The 21,735-nt window shown below is 42.8% G+C and overlaps 1 protein-coding gene across 12 annotated transcripts in view; it reads left to right on the top strand.

The window, feature by feature from the left end:
• Positions 1–21,735, top strand: part of LOC114842314 (nck-associated protein 5-like) — a 104,464-nt gene that overhangs the window by 56,556 nt on the left and 26,173 nt on the right. For 9 of the 12 annotated variants that reach the window (XM_029127872.3, XM_029127871.3, XM_055503239.1 and 6 more), the window contains 3 exons: positions 5,218–5,351; positions 16,031–16,121; positions 19,092–19,256. In XM_029127872.3, the coding sequence (XP_028983705.1) occupies positions 5,218–5,351; positions 16,031–16,121; positions 19,092–19,256 (390 nt within the window). Of the gene's footprint in view, positions 1–5,217; positions 5,352–12,068; positions 12,823–16,030; positions 16,122–19,091; positions 19,257–21,735 lie in introns of those variants that run through there. The other 3 variants (XM_029127873.3, XM_055503246.1, XM_041073082.2) reach the window with 3 other exon arrangements.

Here is a 21,735-nt window from a genome sequence, read left to right as displayed (position 1 = left end):
CACATGTTCCCTGCATGTTTGGCTTAAATACAGTGTTTGATTTGTTCCCGCTTGAATGGCGCATGTTTTTTTACTTTAGCCTGACTTAATTGTGTTACTCGCTCATTTGAAAATCTGATTTCTCCAGAGTACTTAATGTAGAAAATGAATTTACGATAAGAAGGGAGCTGCTGCGTTTATGAATATCAAGCTGGAAACGGGTGGCACAGCATGGTAAAATAGGCCCCGAAGCTATGATAAGAAATCAGCTATTTCTGTCCTGGGAAACATGTGCTTCAGTCTTTGGGACTGTACTGTATGTGACACAGTCTATGGCACTGCATCAAGTAAAAGTAGCTGTTAGAGGCAGGAAAAGACTCTTTAGGACAAGTTATTCGGTGACGATTCAATTTTCACCAAAGAAAAGTCTGAATTTGTTGTGTGGCCAAGTATCCCCATAGATTGCATCCACACTGGAGCTAGCTACCGTTAGAAAATTGGTGGCAGGGTGGGACATGTACAGTAAAGTAAATGGGTGGAAAGCTTTTAACACTTCCACTGCAATAAAATAGTAGAATAGAAGCCTCACTCTCAAGGAGGACAGACCCTGATCTCCACCGGGTTTAATTAGTCCAAGATGTCACACTTCATTTACTAATGATTTATGAATGTTTGAAATACAGAAGCACCTATGAAAGGGACACTTTCTGCAGTGCTCACTAAGTAGATAAAGAGTGATTGTGAGAGGCTCCCTGCTTTAGAGAACGCAGAGAAAGGCTCTGTCCGTGTAGACCTTCATCGCTGAGGGACCTTCACAGAGTGTTTCTGACAGCTGTTTGCAGGATGCGTGACAGCGTGGAGGTCTGGGGACCAGGGGGACTCAGGTGCTGTCTCTGCAGATTGGCCTTATCGGGCATGGACAGGGGGGCGAAGGGCAAGACGGGGCACCCCCGGTGCTTCACACATTCAGCGGGTGACGCACGCTGACAGCTAGACCCAAATCGCATCTCCACACTGTCCCTTTCGCCTGCTCTGTTTATGTGTGTGACTGAATGACTCGGAGTGCGTGGGTGGGGTAGGGGAGCAGACTTGGCATTGATAAATGAGCCACTCATAAGATTTAGCATATTCCTGGGGTGTATTATCGGATAGAGAGCTGGTGGCGGTTTAAGAAAGAAGTGGAAAAGTCTAATGTAGTGGCTCTCCATGATAATTGAATTGATGGAGCCCTTGGGGACGCTAGACACAGATATTAAGTGAATAAAGCACTGTATAGACTGAACCCTAGTTTCAAAAAGCATGTGCATTTAAAATTCTCCTAATGAAAAAACACTTTCCCAAATTATTCCATATCAATATTTTATTTTTGAACAGAAATAATTCTTCTGCTCACTTGGTTTGTTTTTATTGTGGCAGAATCTTAGAAGCATAACGTACTTTCAGAGTGGGGGCAGCCTCCTGATGTTACACTTTCATTTGAATTCACAAACACACACACACATACACAGCCCAGCGGCATGTTTTGTTTATGAATGGAGAACCTGCGTGTGTATTGTCTCCCTTATGTTTGCTTTAGCAGCGAGCCAGAGAGCCGCTCCCGGCCCTTTGATTAAGCAAAGAGCTCCAATGAGGGTGGGGTGGGGGGTCTTGGGGTCCTGCTTAATGAAGAGATTATTGAACCCCTGCAAACTGTACCCCAAACTCAGCGGGAACGCACACACATGTACACTTGCAGATGGACATGGTCACAGACATGGAGTCCAGGCAAAGCAAGCTGCACTTAACCTGATGGCATTGATAGCGTTCTCTTTTATGGGAGACGGCATTGCAGCCACAAAAAGGAAAGGTAGTGGTCCCTAATTAATTTATAGTCCTTAGTGAATCTTGCAGTGTATCAGGGGGCTTTGGGTCTTCTTGTAATTTAGCTCAGTTGAATACCATTACCGTCTAATGCTGTCCAATTACAGAGGTAAGCTTGATTCTGGCCTCCAGTGTAACTAATGCAATTTCAGAAATGTATGCCTCCCTGTAGATGGACGAGGCACACGCTGTAGTTTACAAAGCCTGTGTGAATGATGCCTTTGCTCTAGCGCTTACACCAGATATTCCATTATAGCATCTGCCAGTCCAGTCCGTCAGACCAACACATCCGTGGTGATACATTTTCATATCTAGATGGATGTTTTTTTTTATTTTTTTATCAACAAGGGAATGGAAGCAGAGGTCAAATTTAATCCTGGAACAACCAATTTGGGCTGGCCTTAGATATATGGCTCTGTAGACTGGTATAAAACCCAGCCTGGCTCATTTTATAGATTACCTTGCCTTTTCCATTTGATATTGCTTTTCCAACCCGCGTATTGTTTGATAGAGCTGGCTTTGTTGGCGCTGCGACTCTGCAGCTCTATTCCGTGAAGAATGTTGCCCTCCACAGGAGAAAGCGTGTGGTGCAGCTCACCCAGCCAGGGCCATGACAGACTGTCAGGATTATCTCCTCAGTCACTGGATTAACTAAAGTAAATGTTCTCACAGAAAGTTGCCAAACATGTTTTTCATCACGACCCATGTCAGTGTTGACTTAGCGTTGTCTTCCCAGGACATTTACAAAGGCGTGCTGGCTTTGTAGCTGAAGTTAAAGCTTAAAGAGTATGCTTTCAATTAGCACATTCTTCACCACAAAAAAAGCTGTGGAGTTGCTGTAGACAATAAACATTTCAATTGAGAAAAACTGTAATGTATTGCTCTGGATTTCTGGCCACATAAAGATATGGTAATGTTTGATTTAATGGTTTCAGGCCTTGTTAAATAGCTTAAATTATATATTGAACAAAAGCATAGAGGGCGTTTTACTACAATGTAGAGCATAAATCCTGTGTTGTTATTGAGGTTGTTGGCAGGACTCTGTCAGCAGACACATAGTGGTCAGTGGTTTATGCCTGGGGCAACAAAAATCAGAACCAAAGCTACTGCGCTTTGGGAAAAACCAGGCCAACGTGCAGAACAATACTATGAAGATTGATACATGTGGTGCCACTAAGAATAGACCTAATTATTCACAATGAGATGACATTTTGCTAAGTACAACACCTCCAAGGCTGCACTTGTAATTAGTTTAAGAGCATTTTGTGTCTTTAACACATTCAGTCCTTGTTGATTAAGGTAATATGTTCTTGGCACTTTGCCTTTTAACATCTCTCTCAAAGGAAAAAACAGCCACTAAGGTATTGGTTGATGTCCGGACACATGCGTCCAGCTGTTGGCACAAGGATGTTCCACTTTATGTTTTTGTATGACTGGATTTACGGCAGCCATTACTTCTGACAGGGAGAGCCTCCCTGTTGTGTAAAAACCCGCTCCACATAGTAGCCATGAATTTACGGCCACGGCGAGGAGCAGAAGTGCTTTTAATGGTGACTTGGTGGGTTTAATACTCTCTTTGTGTGACTGATTCACCCAGTAAAAATACTCTTTGTGACACAATTCCTGCCAAGTAACAATATAGTGTAAAATAGTAGTTTATGGTTCCACTCAAGATAGTATGGTCACGCTAAAAATAGCAATTTGGTTAGGTAAATGTTAGGTATTTTACAGGTAGCCTTTCCAAATTTTTTTGACATTTTTCCTTCCAATTTAGTTTGATGTTGTTCAGATGTTGATTGTATATTCCGTAAAAAGACTAGAAAAATATGTTTTGTTTATGCATCGTCCCATTCCCATTCCTCTCCTTCACCACTAGATGTCCCTGCGGTTCTTACAAACTCACTGCCCAGCTCCACTGTGAAACGTGAGGCTCCAGAACTCCCAGACATGTTGGCTACATCATTTTTGTGATCGTGCTTTTTAGATGATGATAAATCATTTTAAGCAAGAACTTACAGGATGAGCCTTCACAGAATTACTTTATTAATAAGTAATGTCTTATTAATTCAAACTGATAAAATACACAATAAAGTCTTCTATTCAGCAAAAGCACTTTTAATGGTAAAATAAGCAGAATAAATCTTTACAAGCAGTAATTATTGTTATTTTCACATGCTTTGAACCACTGCCCAGTTTTTTAACTGTCTTGTGTTTTCAGCAGTTCCTGACAGACAGTGGCAGATGATCGATCTCTTAAACCTACAGCTACTAAAAGGAAGCTGGCTGCTTTGTGGGTAGCAGTGGAGCCCAGGTTCTGTGTTTGAGGCTTTAGGACTATACTAGCGGTGGTTGCTCAAAGCTTGCAAGGCCATGCTCTCCTTGAGGAAGGATTCTGCCCACACGAGGGCCACGCTCTTTGAAGTGTGATGGCCTAAAGTGCGGATAGGTCTGTCTTTGGGGAGTCGACAGCTAGGACCATCAGAAAATGACGAATCCAATTAAAGAGGAAGAAAGAGCTTTTGGAGTTTTTTAGGGAGGTTAGGGGGTTTGTCATCTGTGGCGACCTCACCACGGATTTTGAAAGCTCCTAATAAGAAGGACCAGGTTCATCGAGCTTTTTTATGTAGCAGCATTTGAATAAAGTGGAGCTAAAGTGTGAAGAAATAAAGTGTTAGGATGACAAAGCTTTACTTTTAATTTATTGAGCTGTAATTTTTTAGCCTCCTCCAGAAAAAGATTGAACTTCTTTATTACTGCTGACTGATGCTCTGGCCTCTTAATTCAAATGAGTTTACGTTTAGCCATGAAAATCAACATTTGACAAGACAACATTAAAAACGGGGGAGAGCAGAGTTTGTGTAAACAAACTACTCAAAGTTCTAGAGCTATATATTCTGATTTAGGGATATACTGTCATTTATGTGCACACTGACTGTGTTAGCGCAGCACTGTAGTGAGACAAAAATGAAGTACAGAGTCCATATGAGCCTCGATGCTGTTGTGTGACATTTACTGTGAACTTTGTGTCATAGCGGAGGGAGACCAAGGTTCATTATGAACATTGCAACGTAGCAACAAACCAGTAGAAGTAGTGATAGTCTGGAAGCCCAAATGTCATCATGCCCTCATTTTCTTCGTTTTCTTTTGTCTCTTGTGTTGACAGACACAAACATTTTAATGATCTTACAGTCTGTTTTCACTTAGTGTTCACTTGGAAGGGTGAAAGGTCACGGTTAGCAGCAGTGCGACTTCCGTGGAGTGGTTACAGATTTATAGCCAGAGACCATAAATAATGACTGATGACTTTTTGAGGCTTTTGAGGCGGCTGTCCAAATGTCCTCAAGATAACTGTTCTGTTTTCCTTTTTCTTGTCCACAGCGTGAAAAGCTGATCCACGAGCTAGAGGAAGAACGACGCCTGCGACTGGAGAGCGAGAAGCGTCTCCGGGAAGTGACAGAGGAGTCCGAGCTGGGACGAATGCAGATGGTTTCACTGCAGCAGCAATTCTCCAGGTAAATGGGCAGAAAAAGTCACAAGTGCTTTAGCGGCAGCTGAGTAAGTGGCTTCCTGTGGTTCTAGTTTGGACAGTGGGCAGATACAGTATAACACTATTCCCTGTGTAAAGATCTTTTTCTACTGAATAAGTCTGTGGGCAACAGACTGAATTCTACTACTTTGGACCATCACCTCTTTTAACTAGTAGAGGACTCCCACTTTAGGGATGTTGATAATGCATGTGATTAATATTCTATATGTTGCAGTACAGCTTTGTAACCCTATGAATTGGGTGGTGGCGTTTGGTATCGGCGGGTGCTCCCCTATCCGTCTGTGGATCCACCCCCACAGTACCTGCTGTAGTAAACAGGAGGGATTTCCAGATTTGGGAGATTTAAAATCAAAGCAATATTTCTGGAAACCAGCTGTCATCTTCTGTCATGAGCAGCTACATTAACGAATTCCTACTGCTGCTTGTGTTCTGTTTTGTTAGTCATTTCCCTGTTTTCCCTATTTCCCCTTCCCAATGTGACAGTTGGCAAGTATGAGTGACCTTGTTATCAGCAAAAGATGAGCTGAGTTCAAGTAGAAGGGTGAAGCGCTCAAACAATGCTCTTATCAAAACCTGCACAACCTCTAATTCATGAGCTTGTCTCACACCTTGTGGGCGCTGAGGTGTGACGGAGGGGGGCAGCAAATCAAAAGTTGGAGCCCAGTTGATGCCACAATTAGGCGATAGGCATTCATTGCTTTACTTATGCAAAAAAAGAGTGAGCAGAGGATTTCACATTGAGTGCTTATCTTCTCATTAAGTTGGCGAAGAAAATCCTGTACATTTTAATGGTCCTAGTGTTATGAGGGCAGAATACTGTAGCCGCCAGGGAAAAAATGAAATATTTAAAAGCCATTGCAAAGATTTATCACATATTTAAAATGTTCCACTGATGTCTCTGAATGAAGCTCAATATGGATTCTCAAGTTCAGCTTCTTTATTTGATTTTACTGTAGGAAACACAGTGGATTGACAGTTCTTGAAGTCCTTTAGTGATTTTTCCCATGGAGTCATAGCTGTAGTTGAGGTTGTTTGCGGCATTGCATGACTTTTTATTCAGCTGTTTAAATCATGAATAAAATGATCCATCATCCTAGCCAGTTTATTTCTGAACGGCGGTGGGCTGCTGGGTTACACCCTGGGCAGTTTGCTAGTCACAAGGCCAAAACACTCATACTCACTACAAAGTGAACAAATGAACCTGAGTGCATGTCATTGAACTGTAGGCTGAAACTGGAGCAACCACAAAGAACTCACCCAGACAAAGCGAGAGGGAAAAAGTAATAATATTTGGGGAGAGACAATACTGTAGACTCCAGTTGGAGTAAGATCTTTAAAATGTAGCTGTTGTGTAGTGGTGAATTATTAGATAGAGCAAAAGCAATATGAGAATCAGGGTCTTGCAAGCAGAGCTATAGAAAATACTGCAATTCTATTAGGAGGGAAAATATATAAAGTCTGGCCCTGATTGGGTCGTGCACAGGTCCCCAAAGAGGTAGATTAATTTGTCCCTAAGCCAGAGGTCACCCAGATGGATGGTTCTCATTCGAAGCCAGACGGCAACTGGTGCTATGCAGAGAGTCCGAAATATAGAAGAAGACTCTATTATGTCCTGGAAAAGTGCTTATGGAGGCGAGGATGTTTCGTTGTCATGCCACAAGCGTCGGTCATTGTCATCATGCTGGATCGCTGTAATTTCCGAGAGCTGCCCCATCAATGGCTCTACAAGTCCTGTGGGAATGGCGAGGTTCAGCCGGTTCCCTTCGGCGGGTTACAATCATATCTCCCTCCAGCCGGCAGGAACGTGCAAACAGCATTCTAGTCTCCCAGTCCAAGCTGCAGTCTTTGTTTACTGTAACATTGCCCAGCGCTGATGTGAATGTGAGCGAGCCAGCGCTCGTGTGACACGCAGCCTGTTTACTTACACCTGGCCATTCAGTGGATTAACATGCTTACACGGCCAATAATCAGCGGCTCTGAGCCCTGGTGGCAGATGGGACATCATTGTAGTCGCTTTAATTAGGGACTTACGAGCCAACAAAAAAAAAAAAGAAAACTCGGTCATCAGTCCACTGAGGAGCGTCTTCCCAGGAACCTTTGCCCTACTTCCACCTTTGGCTGCTTACTTGGCTGTTTTCTGTTTGAGCGCTCATGGTTATGAACATGTGTGATGACGTATGGAAGCTAGACGCACGCACAGCATCTTATTCCACTGCTCTTCTGCGGACCTTCATCCATATGTTCTGATTTATTTTTGTTTGTTTTGCACTGGGGGTGATGGAACCTCTAGTCAATCAATGTGTCTTTTGGAGATAACGCTCTGAAATCATGTTAAGTGGACATTCAATCTCTTAAATAGAGTAGAATGCGTTTGACCTCAGGCAACCATTGATTTGCCTATTGCTAATTAATTGAGTGTGTGCTTTGAATCATGGAGATGGAAGTAATATTAACTGGTAACGAACACACTAATCTGAGCAACAAAAACGTTTGCCAAACAGTAGGTTCTAGTCGTATTTACTACAGTTTAATCTTGCACATCTGTAAAGATATGAAACAAAGGAAATGAGTGTGTGTGTGTGTGTGTGTGTGTGTGTGTGTGTGTGTGTGTGTGTGTGTGTGTGTGTGTGTGTGTGTGTGTGTGTGTGTGTGTGTGTGTGTGTGTGTGTGTACAATTACATTGTGTGGTTTTGTAGCATCAGGTGAGCGACACCCACAAAACACCACTTTGTCTGTGTTGTCGCTGAAATCAGAAAGTTTGCATTCTTTAAATGACTACAGCCGCTTGGCCTCAGACATAGGTGGACACACAAACACACACATGCCTGTATCCTCGTCCACGCACCCTCCCCCCACCAGTTGGGCTCTGGTGTGGGTCACATGCCCAGCCCCTCCTGACTTGGGTCAACCCCCCAGGGCTTCACCACCACTAGCATGGCCGGCTGTCATTAAACTCCTACGGATTAGCAGGAGAGTGTACACCACAGCACAGCGGGCTCCAACCCACCCTGGACGTCCCACAACTCCATACGTGCAGGACATTTAGGAGAGAGGACAAGACCAGGGAGACAAGAAACCCTGGAGAAAGGGGAAGAGATGGGGAAACAACAAGGAGCAGCACTTCCTTGTCCTTCAGTGAATGACTGCAGAGGCTAAATCACTTGTAGAGACAGAAATATCCCACTCAGTGCATTTGAATGTCTTTTCTGCAAGGACACGCTGTCATTTTGTTCAGAAACGTACAGGATGGCCGCTGAGCAGGCAGGAACACAGGGGCCGCTGGTGGCCCTGCGTTAGCGCCGGGCCTGAAGATGAGGGAAGCTGCTTTCAGGTAATGAGCAGAGCTTTATGTGTGGAGCACTAGTGAACTGAGACGACTTTACCTGCCGATCTGCTGTGTTTTATTCTGCTTGCTTCAGTCTTTATTGTAGCCATTCGTCTGCTCGCTGTGGAGATTAGACACTGTAATGAAGTCCGATTTATCTGTCTTGTTTGTTGAGCCCTTTTGCTCTATTAAGTATTCGAGGTAAACTGGTTTGTGGCAAATTCATCTTGACTTGACTTTTGGAGTCGTCACCTGGATCACATTTGCACTTCACAAAGCACAAGCAGACGTTTACAGCCGACCGAGTCCACTTGTCACTGAATCATGGCTGCTTTGAAAGGCCCTCCTCGCAGCAGGATATGGGAGACTAACGGTTGCACTAACAGCAGCAGACTGTGACTGGTCCTTGCAGAAGTATGGTTTATAGCAGTTCACATTACGCTTTGTGTGTGTGTGTGTGTGTTGGATGCCAGTGATGTAAACAGGCAGGAATGGCAACACTTTTTAAGTCTGGATATATTGTTTAGATTGTCATGCTCTACTTGAGATTCCTCCATGGTCCACAGAGAAAGGTCTCACAACCGTGTGTGTGCATGCGTGCATTCATGTTCTGCCCTCATTACCACTGCACCACAGCTGGATCGGCAATGGCTAATGCACTTGGAGAGGGAGCCGAGTGATTGCGCTGTGTTTACAGATCAATGCCCTCTCTTCTAATCATCCAGGCATGCCACGCCAGGACCAAGTGTTTTAATTTGGTGCATTGGAAGTGGACCCCCTCCTTCGCATTCCTTGGTGGCTGCAGTGTTTAGGCCAGATCAATCAGAGCCCTGTTCAAGATGACACATCTGGGGTCATTAACGGGATGGTGGGGTGGGGGGTCAAGGTTTTTGAAGTTACTTTCTTACTGCTGCCCAATGAGATCTTTTAAATATATAATGGGTGTCTGGACTATTTTGGGAGCACATCATATTTAATGGATTTATTGTTCCATTTCAGCTTCACTCTAACTGCCCAAATTGAACTGGGAATTATGCGTGATTGAACTTAATTTGGGTTATTCTACTCTATTCTACTTTATCACTCGCTTGAAACTACCATCCCATCAGAGAGCGCCGCTGCCGCTCAAGCATTTTTATTAACGCCAGCCACTCTAGCTAAGCACCCTCCCGAGTTTTCTGTGTCAGAAAGTGACCTTTTACTTGCTTCTAACTGTGTCAGACGATCACAAACACTTGTAGGCACGCACCCCACACCGCTATGTTCCGGCCTCGGATTAAATATGTCAGTTATGATGCTTATAGTCATGGTGAAAGAGGTCAGATTACAAGCTTTTGCAGAAGTAGGACATCCATCCTCACATCACGAAAGCTTGCCTGTCCTGTCTGGCTTGTGAAGCTGGTGTTTGCAGACTTTAGCCTGAAGCCAAATAGCAAATTATTTAAAATGTCCACAGCAGCTGCTTGTATATTCTTTTCAAATATTAATTCATCCTAATGCAAAATCTTGCAGATTTCTCATGCCGCCCTACTAATATACAATATATTAAGAGGTCATTTGAGAATGTTTTTTTCCTGCTTGTGACACCAGAAACAAAGTCCTGGTTAATCTGAATAATTGCGACTACCCCACTATGAAAAGTTTGACTTAAAAAATCTACTGAAGAAATCCCGAAGATACTGTAAGTAAACTAAAAGTGCAATGAAGACGTATAAATCTTGAAACCAGACCACTGTGGGGAGCCCATTGTTAGCTCCGTACTTTAGCCTTGAGCTAACTCCCTGCCCACATTCAGTGACTCTGGTACAAATACCTAAAAAATGAACAGTGCAGCACTGTACATCAGATATTAGTATTAGGGAGAACTGTCAACACCTGAAAAGCTGTAATCATTGTACGCTTGCCTAAAATTACTGACTAATTGTCAGATCTAGATACATGTACTTCTTCCATCCCACATGTTCTTAATTAAAATTAGTTGCTGCTCCTGAAGTAATGGACCTCACCTTGTCATCATGACTGAGAACCTCTCACTGTGGGGCGTCTCTCTCACTCACACATGGAGCCCACATGCATCTGCTGCATTGTGAAGAAGTGAATAGAGGCTCCCATGAGATGTTCATAAGGAGTCAATGACTTCCCCATTGTTGAACATGTGTGAGACCCATCGTGATTTTGCAGTATATATATCTGGGAGTGCTTTAGTAATGTAGGAAGAACTTAAATCTGATTGTCCCCATATGTCTTTTTTAACTTGCCCTCAGTGACACCTGGACAGCATGGTGCATGTACAAAGCATGATAGTATTTGTGATGATTGTGGAAAAAATTTGTATTCTGCATCAAAACTTCCAAAGACTCCAGTTTCACAGCATTTTCACATTTGCACTTTGATCCATTCTTTTAAGATAAAAGTAGGACCCTTCTGGAGCTGAGTTATTCTAACTAAAAATAGTCTTTACGAGTGGTCAACAAGTGTTGGCAAGACATAGTGTCAGAGTATAGCAAATGTGTTGGCCTCTTGATCTCTCTCTGTCTCTGGTATGTGTGCCTCTTGCTGACAGTGTTGAAGGTTCCTGGCGAGAGTCACCGGCCGTGAGACCTTTGTAACGCTATCCCACTGTAACGTGCATGACTGATGTGCATGAAATTTACAGCTCATCCCTGACTTCAACTGGGCCAAACCCTTCACCAAAAGTGTCAAGTTTAGGCCCATGGAGTTTGCTTCTGTCCTTCAATTACTGTAGGTCACGTCTAAAGTAAGAAAGGGTCTCCTCGCATGTTTTCTGCAAAACAGGCTTAAGAGGATAAGATTGGCTTAGTACTGGGTTAAGCTAGGCAATCACCCGGTGGGCGCACATTGGTGATTTACTGGAAAGGAGACTAAGAAGAAGTATGAGAATGTTTTTGTGTCAGAACAGACAGTTTTGCAGGGGTACGTGTAAGTACAGTAAGATAAGGCGATTGCAGCTGTAAATACAGGAGTCATGTGAGGGCCCTCGATGGCCTGGATTCAGCTGCACAATTAGGTGATTGTTCTCTCATCACTTCAGCAGCTTTAGGACTTTCTAATTGTTAAATGATCAAATCTGATTAGACTTTCACTTAACCTGAGTCTGACATCATTGATGAAGTTAGCGTCTTGCCAGAAACAGGCTTCATAATGTTAAATGTTACAAGCTATTTTTGATTTAGTACAGAAGCCAATGCTTTTATTTTAAATTTAAAGTATAGACACAGCGCATTCACTGCTGCCAAAGAATGCTGGCAGCCCAAACCTCCAACCATAGCAGGGGGGATCAGCAACTTCGCCGTTCCGCCCAAGCTGTCAAACGTGGAAATGTGCGGGCGGTCACTGGCAGAAGGGCAACAACTGAAATAAACAAAAGAGCATCTAAAAACAGTGCTAGGGAAAAATGTAGACGCACGATCGCTGAGAATAATGAGCAAGAAGTCTGAGATGGCCTGTAGAGATCTGTGATCTTGCAGCAAGAGCTCTGGCATGCAGCCTGCATGTTCGCATTCTTTGCACGGAAAGTGTTGGTTCTAGTAAAGCCAAAGCTTCTTAATCACCAATGAAGACTCGCACAAGCACAAACACACACACACTAACACAAACACGCTTTGGCTGACAAAACGGGGATCTCTGTCCTTAGTCGGGCTTCATCCCTACAAGCCCTTTCCTGATTCCCGTCTTATCCCAAAGCACTGGCCTGCTTGCCTCTCAGCAGGGGCACTTGCCTTTGGAAGGAGCTTAAGATGGGACATATGGGAAAGTCTCTGCCTGCCAGATCACTGTCTTTGCACAAAGCAAGTGTTGGATAATGACACGCTGGAGTTACAGCGGGTAGAAAATGAGCACAGGAAATGCGGTAACGCAGCCACAGGGCCGACCATGCTGTCCGTCAATTGAGCGAAAAGCACTCAGGCTTATATGATGACTGCATGACCTAGTTTAGCCTAGAGACCCACATTTCACCAATAGTGTCTGGGTCGCAGCAAGTGTGCGATCAGAAGTCTCTGCATATGGAGCTCAGGGATGTGTGCACAGTGTTCCTGGCGTTCTTCAGGAAAAACGGCAGCGCTGGAAATAGGGAGAAACTCAAGATGGGGTGAGTTCGAACGCTGTCTGCTGTTTAGAGCCTTTGATCATTTTAGGTCTGTGAAAGAACTTGTCTGTGAAAGAACCTGCAAGACTCCTGCAGTTCCAGTGAATAGATGTTCTAAATAAAAAATTTAATTGTTCGATGTGTTGAAGACATGAAGTTAAACTGTAAAGAGGAAGACGAAGGGGGCACGTATACGATGTGGCACGGTGTGTCCTGTTGATGCGTTGGCTCACTTTTAAAGCATAAAATCATGTGAACGCTAAGGCCAGCCTGCACCTGTGTGTGTGTCCATCAGTATGTGTGAGTGAGAAAACACGCACACACACTCACTCATCCTTCCCTGAATGATGTTTTCAGTAGGTTGTTGGCTTTTATGTAAGTAATGCGCTGTCATCTGAGAGTTCCATTCCATCCATCATAAGCACTTATCATGTACGATCCCACATGTAAATAGAGTTTATAGTAATGACAAATGACACTGCCTATTTTATGGTATGTTTTGCCATAAACTGTCTATTCTGTTTTTACAGTATTTACAGCTTTGAAACAACTGCTTTGTTTGTTCAAACTGCACATTTTCTGCTTCTGGACCAGATTATTCCATAACACTCTCTCTAATATTCACTTTCTAATGAATGGGGTGGTGTTTAATGGAGTTGAAAGAGGTTTTTTGGTACTTGTAATCAGAGCAACATCGATGATGATTAAAGGAGATAATGAGTTGCCTACTCAGCTCAAACAGCCTTTAAGCAGATCTCTAAATTCAAGCCACTATAGAAAGTGTTTGGTGTAAAAAAACTGTTTTAGAGCAAAACAGGAAAAAGAACTATTGAGTGTTTTCGATTCCGTTCCCCCATAAAAATAAAGCTTTCAGACGAATCCACAGTTTGTCCATGCCAAGTGCTTCTGGTCCCTTAGCCCTGCTGCTAAGCTTCAAAGTCCTTCAGTGGCTCTGTCCTTCCATTGTAAAGTCCAGTGAGATTCCACACATCTGGGCCTTCAGTGACAGGAGCCTTTGAAATGGAAGCGAGTGCAGAAAGTGCGGCACAGGCTCCGTTTAGAAAAAACAAAGAGTTCCTTTCAGGTGTGTAGGAATGCCCTCACACCTCCAAACGGTCGGAGCTGAGGCCACGTGTTCGGCCCCCCTTCCACGCTTCCAGCCACGGTTCGCAGAGGCATCAAAATACGCCTCACCTCCTGCCTCTCACTGAAGCTCACTGAGGTCTTCCTGGGAGGTTTATGTAGAAATTCTGGCTGTGAATGTATCTGCACAGCAGTCAGTTGCAAAACCAGTAGTTTGCATCCATAGCTACAGTATATTGGATTTTTTGGCACGTTGTTATGCACCAACCAATTTTGAGTCCATATGTTGACTTGTCTAATAATACTCCTTCTAGTTCTCAATTCAGGTTTCATTTTTAGTCTTTAAAATTACCCCGTGTCTATTTTGCACTACTTCCACTGGCAGCTTGTTCGTTGGTGTCAGGTTTGCAGTGAAAATAACGGAGAGCTGTATGTTTTATAATAAGGAAGGGGGTATCTTCCACATATAAAAATGTTAATGTGAAAATAACAAAGACTATTATAATAGATGATATCTCATGCCTTTGGTATCTACTTGGACACAGGGACAGAATATTTTGAATGTAGTATTTGTGGATTGTAATCATGCACAGGTGGTGCAAATTCGGTGGGTGGTCACCTTCCTAAATCCTCCTGCTCGCTATTCTGATCATGCCTGACTTCCAGTCCTTGACCCCGTGTCGCCGTCTCCGGACTACAAAGCTGTCTCTGTCATGTCCTTTTTTTTTGCTCTATAGGTTGCGCTGATTAAGGGCAGCATTTAAAGTAGAAACTGGAGCAATCTGCTAGGTTCCAGGCACTGCCTGCTCGCTCTTTGACTGTTCAGTCATCAGCTAGCAGCCTGATTACAGCCAGCTTTATGGCTCAGCCTGGACAGATGGTGTAGCCAGCGATTTTCTGTCAGCCTGTGCAACTGGACGTTTGTCATATTATACAGTTTCTACATGTTACAAGGAGTCGAGCAGGAGAAGCTGCCTTTGTTACACAGAAAAGCATGTGTTGTAGCTTTAAAGCTGCAGAGATGAAGTGTAAACAGACTGTAGGAGAGGCCTTCTAATCCTATGTAAAGCTTTATTTTAAATTAGTGCATTGAAGAAGCTTCCTAAATTCTAGATAGGATGATTCCCTCTAGATAACTCCAGTGCCCTTCTTTTGTTAACTCCTTTTTCCTTCTAACAACAGCTTCCCGTCTCTGCCCATCTGCTCTCAAATATCAGTTTTATCTTAATATTTCCATTTACAAGATTCCAGCTGGGTCCAAGATCATCTTGTGTAGCTTACCTGTGTTTTTGTTTCCCCGAATGTGAAATATAATACATGTGGGGTCAGAGTTCACGCTGCATCTCGGGAGATAGTGACCGCGTGTGGGTCTCATTCAGATAGAACTCTCTTTCTCCAGCACCTGTTTTGCATGCAGCCTGTTCACAGAATAGAAGCGCAGATTGTTTCAAGCAGACCAGACAGTGGAGGTTAAGGTCAGTCACTCGCTGTTTGCTGCTGTGATTGCACTTAATTCAAGCCATCAGACAAACACATGCAGCTGCGCAGATACACACATCTATAAAACCCCACAACACAGCAATAAATACTATGTTTGCACATTTCGTCCTCAATCTGGCTAGTGATTCCCACAGAGTAAGCTGAACAGAAGTTAGGCTTTGGTCCAACAAACAAACACTCCATCTATCTTGTGTCTCTGGCACAGAGTCAGCCCCGTTCTAATTTCCGCTATTATTGCTTGTTCATGCTTATGGAAAGTGTAGAAAATGCAATCCATTTCAAACAACAAATACTGTAGCCTAAAAGATCGTAAAACAGCTTTAGATGTTTTAATGTTACCTTTGAGTCTATTCGTCATTTTGAAGCTGCAGCCACACATTCAAATCCAAGTACAAACGTGGGGCCTTCAGGCAGGTTCATAGCAGCTGTTCCTCCGTTTAAATGAAAGAGACTTGGACTTTGGCATCACTGGCAACACCAGCCATGTTCCCTAAAGAGGCTCTGGCTGCTAAAACTGCTGCTGGCTCAGTAGGAATGTTAATCAGTAAACAATAACTCAGCTTTTCCCTGATTAAGAAATATCTGAGTCTTTGTCAGTGGCTGAAGTTCTTTAAACACTTGTGTGCAGGATGGAAGAGACGGTGCGGTCGCTGCTGCAGAATCAGGGCATCCTGGAGCAGACCGCTGTGGACACAGTGGACATCATGCAGGCCTACAAGGTAGATGACAGTACGGTACAGTTAAAATGATATAACAGCAGATCTCCTCTCATCATAAGTTTCATTTAAGGCATTGTTTCATTTCTTTATTTGAATTTCTCTTCTTTTCAGCCTTTTCATTGAGTTAAGCTGCACTGAGCCAGGCTAAGCCTGTTCAATGCTCCATTACATAATAGAAATACTGAAGCTTCTGGGATTTAACAGAGTAACAGAAAGAAGTGCCAAATATTTCTGAAGCACAGTGTCACGTTTGTGGTCGTGCCTCACAATTCTGCTCCACATGTTCACACAGTGTTGCAGCATTTAGTCTGTCTATCTGTCTGTCATCATTGTAATACTTTACTAAAAGTATGTTTAGCCTTCAGCTGCAGTATTTATGCAGAGTGTATTCAACTTTTCTCCTGGATAAAAGTACTTTAACATAACATACAGCAACAACTATAGTTACAGTGTCCATAAAACAGAGATTATAATATTGTTTCCTTGAACAGTTCAAAAGAGACAAGTTGCCTCAAGGGATGAAATGAAAGGTTAAAAAGGGTATTTTAAAATGATTGGATGCGTATGCCAGTGTTAATAAAAGAGAGAAATGGTGTAAAAAGTCTTCACCACTAATAAAAGTGGCCAGAACAAAAAAAAAAACTTGTACCATAATATTAAATGCCAGTGGTTTTACTGCTCCTACTTTCCAGTGACTGCCAGTGGAAGTGAAACATGGGATTAACAGCCGCAATAATAGGCTGAGATCCTGCAATTTGTCCTGAGGTGCAAAAAGCTTTATCATAAAAATGTGACAACACAGTCTGGGCTTCTGAAATATATGATAATCCTTTCCTGGGTTCCCCACCACAAATGGATTATGCTAAGGAGAGAAACAATCGTCGAGTCGAAGGGGTGGGTAGCTTCATACAGTATATAGCTGGAGCTGTGGTGACCTGAGTTCAGACCCAACTTATTTGATCTCATACTCAACATAAATGGTGCAATACATTACATATTAATCTATGAAACTTCACAAGATGATGATATTTTTTTTAATTATCCACAGCCCAGAACTAATAAAAAGGAAATCGGTAAACAGACTCGGCTAAAATACTTTCTAATATGACTAATTTAAAGCACAAGCTAACTTCATGACAGATATGAAATGTAGTAGCATTGCAGTTACAATGATAAAAGGCTGCCATGTGAAATGCTTTAAGTCTCTGCATGTACAAATGCTTTCCTTTGTTGTTTAGCAGGGAGAGACACTGTCAGACAGAATAAACTTGCAGGGTAATAATGCTATTCCCAGCTGCGGTACACCTAAACTGTTCCTACGTGGCCCTGCGCTCCTGCTGCAGCTGCATTCTGTGTATTCAGCAGACCAACTCAATAACTTGAAAGGGCAGCATGAGAGACAAGGTTCCCTCCACTCTCCCACTCCACACTCTCTCTGTGGAGATCATTACTGAGCCCTTTAACGCCGTCTGATGAGCAGGCTCTCGGAGCAAACCCAGCCCTGACAAACAAAGGCAAACTTCAAATCATGACTATAAAGCATTGCCTGGAAAACAATTGTCTGATGGAATCGAACAAGATTGAAAACCTAATATATGTTTAGAGGAGATTGGATCAAGCTGAAAACAAAGCGCTCCGTAGGATGTTGTTTCCAGTTTCTATTAGGAGCTTGTTCCCCGCTGCATTTAGCCTTATAAAAAGCGGCGCTGTAGCCATCCATCAAGGCTGCTCACCTCCACTTTGTCCTGCGCATTAAGGCAGGATCGTCATCATTACAAATAAACAATGTAATGCATGTGCACCGTGATGCGTCAGACTCCAACAGCAGGCTCATTCAGACGGGGCCTCAGGCTGCAGATGCACCTACAGTGTCAGAACTACAACTGACATTTAATGGATATTTGAAACTAACTTTGCTGTACTTTTAATTAAAGTGTAGACTTAATTTATTTAGTGCGCCCACGACATTACAGTAATGACTTTCTTTATTATTGATTTGTCTAATTTATGGTTTTGATTAATTATTTAGTTTATTGTTGGCCAAATTAAAAGTTGTGGTCCCTTAAATAGATCACAAGATGAAGTGGAGGCATCTCAAGATTAATGTGACAGGAAATAGGCAAACATTTGTAGTGCTTCTCAATGTTAGGACATTGATAGCCAACCTTAATTTAATTTTTAATAACTATAAAGTCATGCATTCCAGGTTGTTTGACAACTATTTGCGCTAAGAGCACTGTAGTTGACTGTAAAGACCAGAATTAGACCTTCAATATTAGATCTGCATGGGGCTGTTATTTAAATGTCTCTGATTTGTGTTCAGTGAGCAGCTTCCTCCTTTGAAGCTACACCAGTTATCAATATATATGGTTCCTTGAGTGTAACAGGGAGCCCATTGTGTTCTCTGATTGTGTTCTCCTTTTGTCGTTCAGTGCGAGCCAGAAAGTGCCTAATTAGTGGCTAATTATTACCAGTACTTAATTATCACAGACGCTAGGAAGCCGAGAAAAGAGGAGAGAAATCATCGCTGCCAAAGAGACCAAGCGAGATAATCAAAGGCAGAGAGAGACAGAAACACAGTGGGGGCACAGAGGGAGAACGTGGGATCTCCATGTACAGACGAGACGAGAGTCCTCAAGGTCACTGCCAATCTCTGGAAAACAAGGAAACATGATTAGGGATTAGGGGATGTTTTGGAGTTGTGTTGTCAAAGCTGCCTCCCTTTTGTCCCATCTGCTCATCTGATCCTCTCCCCACTCTCTTTCACTTTCTTCTTCGCTCTGATTCCTGCTCCTCCGCCATGTTTCATCTCACCCTGAAACATCTGCCATCCCTCTCCTCTGAACGCGCTCCTCCCATCTGCTTGGGTCCTGACTTGCCAGATTTTGCCGACCTTTACATCCTCTTTTGTGGTGTTCCTTGGTGTTTTTGTTCTCCTCTTCCTCTAACCTCGTATTGTTGTCTGTGCAGCAGGATAAACTCACAGAGGAAGTGCACAAACAGCACGACGGCCCTGCAGAGAATGGCTCCCCACAGGCCGCTCAGCCACTGGCGGATGCTGATCCCGATGCCGGCCAAGCTGAAGAGGACGGGGACAAAACCAAAGTCCTGCTGGAGCGCCTCAAGGCCCTGGAGGTACAAACACTACCACACGTTCTCTTTTCTGCCTGTGCCCTTTCTTTCCCCTCCTCTCTACCTAACTTCCTCTTTTTACACCCCTAACATCCACGCGTTGCAGTCACCCTTTGCTGTGCCTTGTGTCCGGCCTGTCTGCCAGCTGACAGCCCTTGCCTGGCTGTGTCTGACAGCATGACAGCTTATCAAGTCCTCCACTGTTCTTCATTTGGAGAGCAAAGTTATCCTGTGAGAGGCACCATGGGGGCCTCAGGCTGTGCTCCATCTTTGGTTTGTTTTCCTCCAAGCTCAGGGAGTTCATCTGCACTCCGTTAGCCACGAGCAGCAGCCGAGGAGGACACGCAGCCACGCTGATCTATGCAGATCATTTTGTAGTTGATCGTCTCTCAAATTTCTCAAATTTGTCAGACTAAATGAAATTAGGCCTTCATTAATTCAGACCTGTTTGTATGTTGCTTAACGTGGCTTCTTGTTCATGTTCAAAGATGCTGTTATTTAACAACAACCTTGGTGAAGACAACCTTTGTACATGTAAAGTAAAGACAGGACATTTAGACATAAAACTTTTAGATATATTTTGTCACTATTACCAGTTCACACTGATAAAAAAAGGCCTTAATTTTAGCAAAGTGGAAGGTAATTGCCTGTTGCTCCTCAGCTCTGTTTTATCTATGCAAACTGGCAGGAAGTGTGGCCAACCTTTCCTGTTGATTCACCTGATGGAGCACATTACCTAAACATTAGATTCTAAATGGCTTTATCAAAAGTTATCTGCCTTTTTATTCCGATCGGCTGTGCGGGTGATGGATGCACCAGCGGCTGAAGCTGCAGGAACGAAGCAGAGGCGATACATCACTGCCCCACACTGAGCATAAATGCCGCTGACGCTAAGTAAGCACTGGCTGAGTTTCATTTCTCCAGCTCAAAATGAATACACATATTTTTGGAGAAAAGCCGGCTGGTACCTGTTCATATTAATACAGTAAAAACATCAGTTTTTTGGCTGCCTATTCAACAGGGTTATTAGGATAGAACAATATCTGGTTGAATAGGGTTTCTGGTAGAATTACAGTTTTATTTACTACATACATCAACTAATTAAAGATTAGGAATAAATATCATGTTGCACCATTTTGAACCCAGTATTTAGAAAAAAAACTTTTACTTCCTATCTACAGTAAGTAATCACTTATATTTAAGGTCTTGTTTATCTGGTGTTTCAATAAGTTACAACAACAAAAACATTATTTTCATTCAATAAGAGATGATATATTGTACATGCACAGTTAAAGCCAGCGTTATTATGTTGACCCAGCTAATTTATAGCTTCTCTAATGCAGTAGATCTTATTTAAAGGTTGTGGCAGAAGTTGAAATACATAAATAAATTGTAATGCATTGTGTAGTTCACCTCAGTTCTGTGAAGCATTCCAGCCTGTATTTACTGTAGAGCTGTTCTGTTTTTAGCTAATGGAGAAATAGGTTTAGTGCCAATTGTTTTTCACCAAGAGGCATCAATTTAACTTCATAGCAATGAATAACTAACTCTACTTGCACCTGCTCCTACAGTGATGTCAGAAATCCTGTAACTAACAGTTAATACTATTGATGTTACTTACATGTACAGTATAGGACGATTCTAAGACATTTACTTAAATTTATGCGCCTTTTCTTTAATAGTTTTCTCTAGTTTGGAGCGATCAGGGAATTTATTCTTATTCTCATTATATTATGAGAATCTTTAAGAGTTGACCTTTCTTTCATTCTTCTGTTTTTTTCTGTCTTTATGTATAAGCATCTGTATGATATAACAGATGTCCCAGCATGTTAATAATCTTTCCCAACGATGTCACCTCACAGACTTAGACTCTGGTTTGTGTAGTGGATGATGTTTCAGGCATATGTCATGGTCTTCAATCAAACTACTGTACAAAAGAACATGTTACAGCGTCTAAGTCAAAGCCACAAAACAATTTACGCCAAGCTTGAGGAAACAAAACCCCGCTTGAGTTTCATGTGTGGACTGGGGAGTGAGGCGATGCAGCACATTTTACTCTGGCTCCTATTTCTAAGTCAAGGTCAGAACAAATGGAGGAGCTTCTGTCTGAATCAAGGGGCATTGAAAAGCCAGATTACATACTCAGAATATTTTTGGTTGTAATTATGTTTCCTCTATTTTCATTTATAAATTGGTAATTTCTACTAAAGGGCAGAGGGCGATGGAAGCAAGCCCAGCTGACAGGTCCTAATATGCTGCTGCTTCTGACAAATTGGAACCTCCCTGAGATCAATAGGGTGCCGCCATCATTGATTTGCAAGTGGAGGAGATATTCTTATTAGGTGCACACTCCAAATGGCTGACTGCCGCCCCAAAGTTCAGCATCATAACTTCCATCCCCTTGACCTTTTTCTCTCTGGTTCTTTGCACATTTTTTATTGGCCATCTTGGTTCAGCATTGACATATGACCTTTGTAAGGCA

The sequence above is a fragment of the Betta splendens genome, chromosome 2 (genome assembly GCF_900634795.4).
Source record: "Betta splendens chromosome 2, fBetSpl5.4, whole genome shotgun sequence".
Lineage (NCBI taxonomy): Eukaryota > Metazoa > Chordata > Actinopteri > Anabantiformes > Osphronemidae > Betta > Betta splendens.
This window is presented reverse-complemented; position numbering and strand designations above follow the sequence as displayed.